The sequence below is a fragment of the Papaver somniferum genome, chromosome 8, assembly GCF_003573695.1.
Source record: "Papaver somniferum cultivar HN1 chromosome 8, ASM357369v1, whole genome shotgun sequence".
Taxonomy (NCBI): Eukaryota; Viridiplantae; Streptophyta; class Magnoliopsida; order Ranunculales; family Papaveraceae; genus Papaver; species Papaver somniferum.
The window spans coordinates 151,810,064-151,814,271 of NC_039365.1; the positions used below are offsets into that span (position 1 = coordinate 151,810,064).

At 38.4% G+C, this 4,208-nt stretch overlaps 1 protein-coding gene across 1 annotated transcript; it reads right to left on the bottom strand.

Moving 5' to 3' along the window:
• LOC113303524 (transcription factor VOZ1-like) lies at positions 1-1,923 on the bottom strand. Its single transcript, XM_026552561.1, has one exon. It carries the CDS (start codon positions 1,572-1,574, stop codon positions 186-188), a length of 1,389 nt encoding a protein of 462 aa, XP_026408346.1. The 5' UTR covers positions 1,575-1,923; the 3' UTR covers positions 1-185.
• Positions 1,924-4,208: the final 2,285 nt, after the last annotated feature.

Here is a 4,208-nt window from a genome sequence, read left to right on the forward strand (position 1 = left end):
TGGAGCATAAAATGTTACTTAGATTTAGTGTCAGGAGTTAAACACTGTCCAGGCAGTACTGCAGAATGAGACTCTGACTGCAGTAAAAGAAAAAACTGTACACACTATCTTTTAAGCAAAAAAGTAGAACTTGTGCTGGGAATTCAGTTATTGGACCAGTCAGTCTTTAAGTAAATAGTAAATTATCATTTACCCTTTGGCTTACTCTTAACTGATGTCTTGTTTTCTGCAGGAACATCGGCAGTTAACTTCCCCATTTGCTTCTGCAGATGTGCAACTGGATCATCATTGGTCACTTTTACTTCCGGGCTCTTCTTCTTTCCATCGACAATCTTGAACTCTAGCCTATATAGAGCGCACACATCACAGTTGCTTAGCTCATACTCGAACAGGTGCCAATCAAAACCTTCCAATGGTTGGGGGTCCATATAGTAGGATCTCTTTAAACCGCCGAATTCCTTCATCTGTTGTTTCCTTGACTCGTGCCAACCACGCCCACTGTAATCTGGCAATGACCTCTTCTTTCTGGTCCCGCTTTCGAATGCTCTCTGTGGCTTATCGAAAAAGAGCCACTCCCTGATTGTTTCACCATCTCCAAGGGAAAAGTCGAATAGCTCTGGAGCATTCCATGGGCACTTGGTGGTAGCAGCTCCCTCGCATTCTGGAATACCAACATCTTTGCCCTGTACCTTAGCTTTGAGAGCAGCTAATAATGGACCATCTTTTAGGTCTATACCCGGCCGTACAACAGGAGTCATGCCAAGAGCTCCTTCTTCCATGGCTAGGCCAGCATGTGAGCTACTGCAATAATCTTGATACCACTCAGATCCTTGAGCACGCCTTGTACAATCCCAAAGTGCACACTTAGGACCTGAAATCCCAGAAGTAGGAAAACGCACATTAGGACCAGCCTGTGAGCTACTCTGCCCAGCATCTTCTCCACATTGCTTTGTACCATCAAAATCAATGCTAAGGTTCCGGTCGAATTCCTGATGCAAATCAAATTGATCCAAGTCGAACTCATTAAAGGCCTCATAGTTGTTAAACATGTTTGGTTGCATCACTGAAGGAGACTCCCCATGCTGAGCAACCCCTTGATCATACAATTCATACCCATGTTCTTGTGGTACTTGATTCATAAAGTAACTATCGTCATGAAACAAATTAGAATTAATATCTCCAGCAAACGTACCAACATCAAGCCTAGGCGCCTCAAGCGCCTGAGACTCAGGGTTAGAGTTAACAATTTCTTTTAAAGCGCTAGTTGCATCATCTTCTTCATCACAATGTTCCAATAATCGACAAAGTTCCCCCGTAGAGAATGTACCTCCCAAACTAGCACCACCAAGTAAAGAAGAAGAAGCCGGAGAAGGTTCATCAAGTTCATCTTTCCACTCCCGCAACATCTGATGAGCTTGTTTTTGAAGAACAGAAACATCACCAGAACGACTCTCTTGAAGAGCAGACTGTAGATTTGTTATTACTGATTGAAGATCATCTACACGATTCTTTGCCTTCTCTTTGAATAACTTATGAGAATCAGATTTCCCACCACTATCCTTTGAGTTCTTCATGGTCAATTTCTATAAACTCAAACCCAATTGAACCCTAATTTCACCTCATAGAGATCATCTAATAACCACAGTGTTGATGGCGCATATATATAGAACTGGTAGTGTTGATTGAATTGTGTACTCAAGAGTTTTATACGATTAAGGAAACCCTAATCGAGGCAGTGTAAGGGAAGAAGAATAGAAACCCTTGATGAAATAAGAAAAGGAAATACTCAAGGAGACGGTTTTGGACCGAGAGTAAATGGCTTTAGAAAACCGGTTAGATTAGATTCTGGTTCCGATGTCTCCACTACTACACCTACCGTTTTTGGAGAAATGGAAACGATGGAAGAAACAAAACAATGCTACATGTGCTACTTGGGCTGTTTGGTAACCATAGTTTTTTCTTTTTTTATATATACAGTAATAGAAACGAAAGTGTAATGAACTCCTATTGATATAAGATAAAAGCGTATCCAACGAGACTCTTTAAATTTCCTGTTTTCACGACTAGATATGATATATTTTTTTCATAACAAAAATCATTCTCCAACGAAAACGTGGGGTAGGATGTGAAGATGCTGCGGAGAGGCTGTTAGAATATCCTCTAACTCGTCCTTTAGATTTAGAGGTTCACTTTAAGGATGTAAAGAATACGTGTCATTAACTATTCCCTATTTTTTTTTAATAATTAACTTTTGATATTTACGTTTAATAAAAGATTTTTGGAAAATTTGATGGAATTATTAATGAAGTACCAAGCTGCATCACGAAAGGTAGTAAACAGAGCAAAAGAGTAAATGTTTTGTGGGGGGAGTTACTGAGGAGAGAAGAAAAAACATTGCAGAAAATCTACACATGGAACTATCTAAATTTCCTGACAAATACTTGGGTGTTGTTTTATGTCCTGGGAGGGTTAAAATATCACAAGTTTGGGTATAGTGGAGATGTTGCAGAAACTACTAGCTGGATGGATGGGTAAGTTACTTGCATTCCCTGCCAGGTTGACTCTAATAAAATATGTTCTGTGTAGCATTCCAATTTACAACATTTCAGTGTATAAATGACCAAAATCAGTTGTTAAAGAGTGTGAAAGAATCATAAGAAAATTTTTGTGGACTGGTGACCCAGCTATATAGAAGTTAGCCACAATTAAATGGGATGAAGTTAATGCACCTGTCACTGAGGGTGGTCTTGGAATTAGGAGGCTTGAAGTGGTAAACAAAGCACTACTTTTAAGACTGTTGTGGAAAATTGAAAATGAAGATGAAGAATGGACAAGATTTATGAAGGAAAAATTTAAAGAAAAAAATGGTGAATGGATAACTGGTTATAAAGAGTCTTCCATTTGGCATGGCCTGAAATGGGTCATGAATGAGTTTAATGAAGGAAGCAGATGGCTGGTTGGAGATGGAAAAAGTATCTTTGTGTGGAGAGATAAATGAATAAAGGAATATGCTCTAATTGAGAGACATACATTAGATGAATACATTATGCACAAAAAAGAGTTAAAAGTAGCTGATTTAATTGTGAATGGGAATGGCAAATTCCAGATGATATGCTTCACTACTTATCAGAGGATGAACTACCTGCTATAGGGAATGGTATTGATAGAAGAATATGGTTTGTAGTGTTAAGTGAAAAATTTAGTGTTGCAAATGTTGTTTAAGTTATAAGAAAAAAATTCCAAAAACATCTTGGGTCAAGCATGTGTGGAGTCCATGTATCCATCCATATACTACATGCAATTTTGTGGAAAGTGCTTGGGGTGAATAAAGTGCTTGGGTGTGAATAAAGTGCTTGGGTCAAATGTTGTTTAATTTTGTGGAAAGTGCTTGGGGGGGGGGGGGGGGGGGGGGGGCTTGTGCAACATAATAAAGTGTGAGAAAAAAAAGGTTTCAGTATAGTATCAACATGTTATTTGTGTGGAAATGGTCAGGATAATATGAACCATATGCTGTGGGACTGAAATTTAAGTGGTGAAACATGGCATTGGCTAGGAAGTATGTTTAACTTTCCTGCTCCATCCAATTTTGACGAGGTTTTTAACTTTACAAAAAATCATAGTTCTACTGTTAGAGAAATTTGGTACATGAGCTCCTTTACTCTTATAGTAGAATTATGGATTACAAGAAATCTCAGAATGTATGAAGGAAAGAATCCAAATACAGAGAATCTTAAACACAAAACGAAAGGTCTTATTAAGAACTGTGTGGATGATTTGAACATTCTGTTGTCTTTTGGAATAAAAGGGATCAAATGTAAGAATATTATGGTTAAAGGAGTGTTTTTAAAGCTTCCTGAAAACGATCAAGTATTAATTTGTTGTGATGGAGCAGCAAAAGGTAATCCAGGTAATGCAGGCATTGGTTTTGTGTCCAGAGATAGTACAGGGGGATTTTGGGTGTTGTTTCTGATGGTTTGGGTTTGATTAGAAACTACATAGTTGAAGTAATGGCATTGGTAACGGCAGGGGAATGGATTGTGAGAAAGAAATTAAAAGATATATGCTTTAGCCTAGACTCCAAAGTAGTGATGATAGATTTTTTGGTGACAACATTCGTTGGATTGTTTTGAACAGATGGCAAAGGGTGGTAAAACAACTAAGAATTGTGCGGTTCAAACACTCATACAGGGAAGTCAACTTTTCAGCTG

Coding starts and splice junctions, on each gene's coding strand:
- LOC113303524 (XM_026552561.1), bottom strand. CDS start 1,574: ATGAAGAACTCAAAGGATAGTGGTGGGAAATCTGATTCTCATAAGTTA.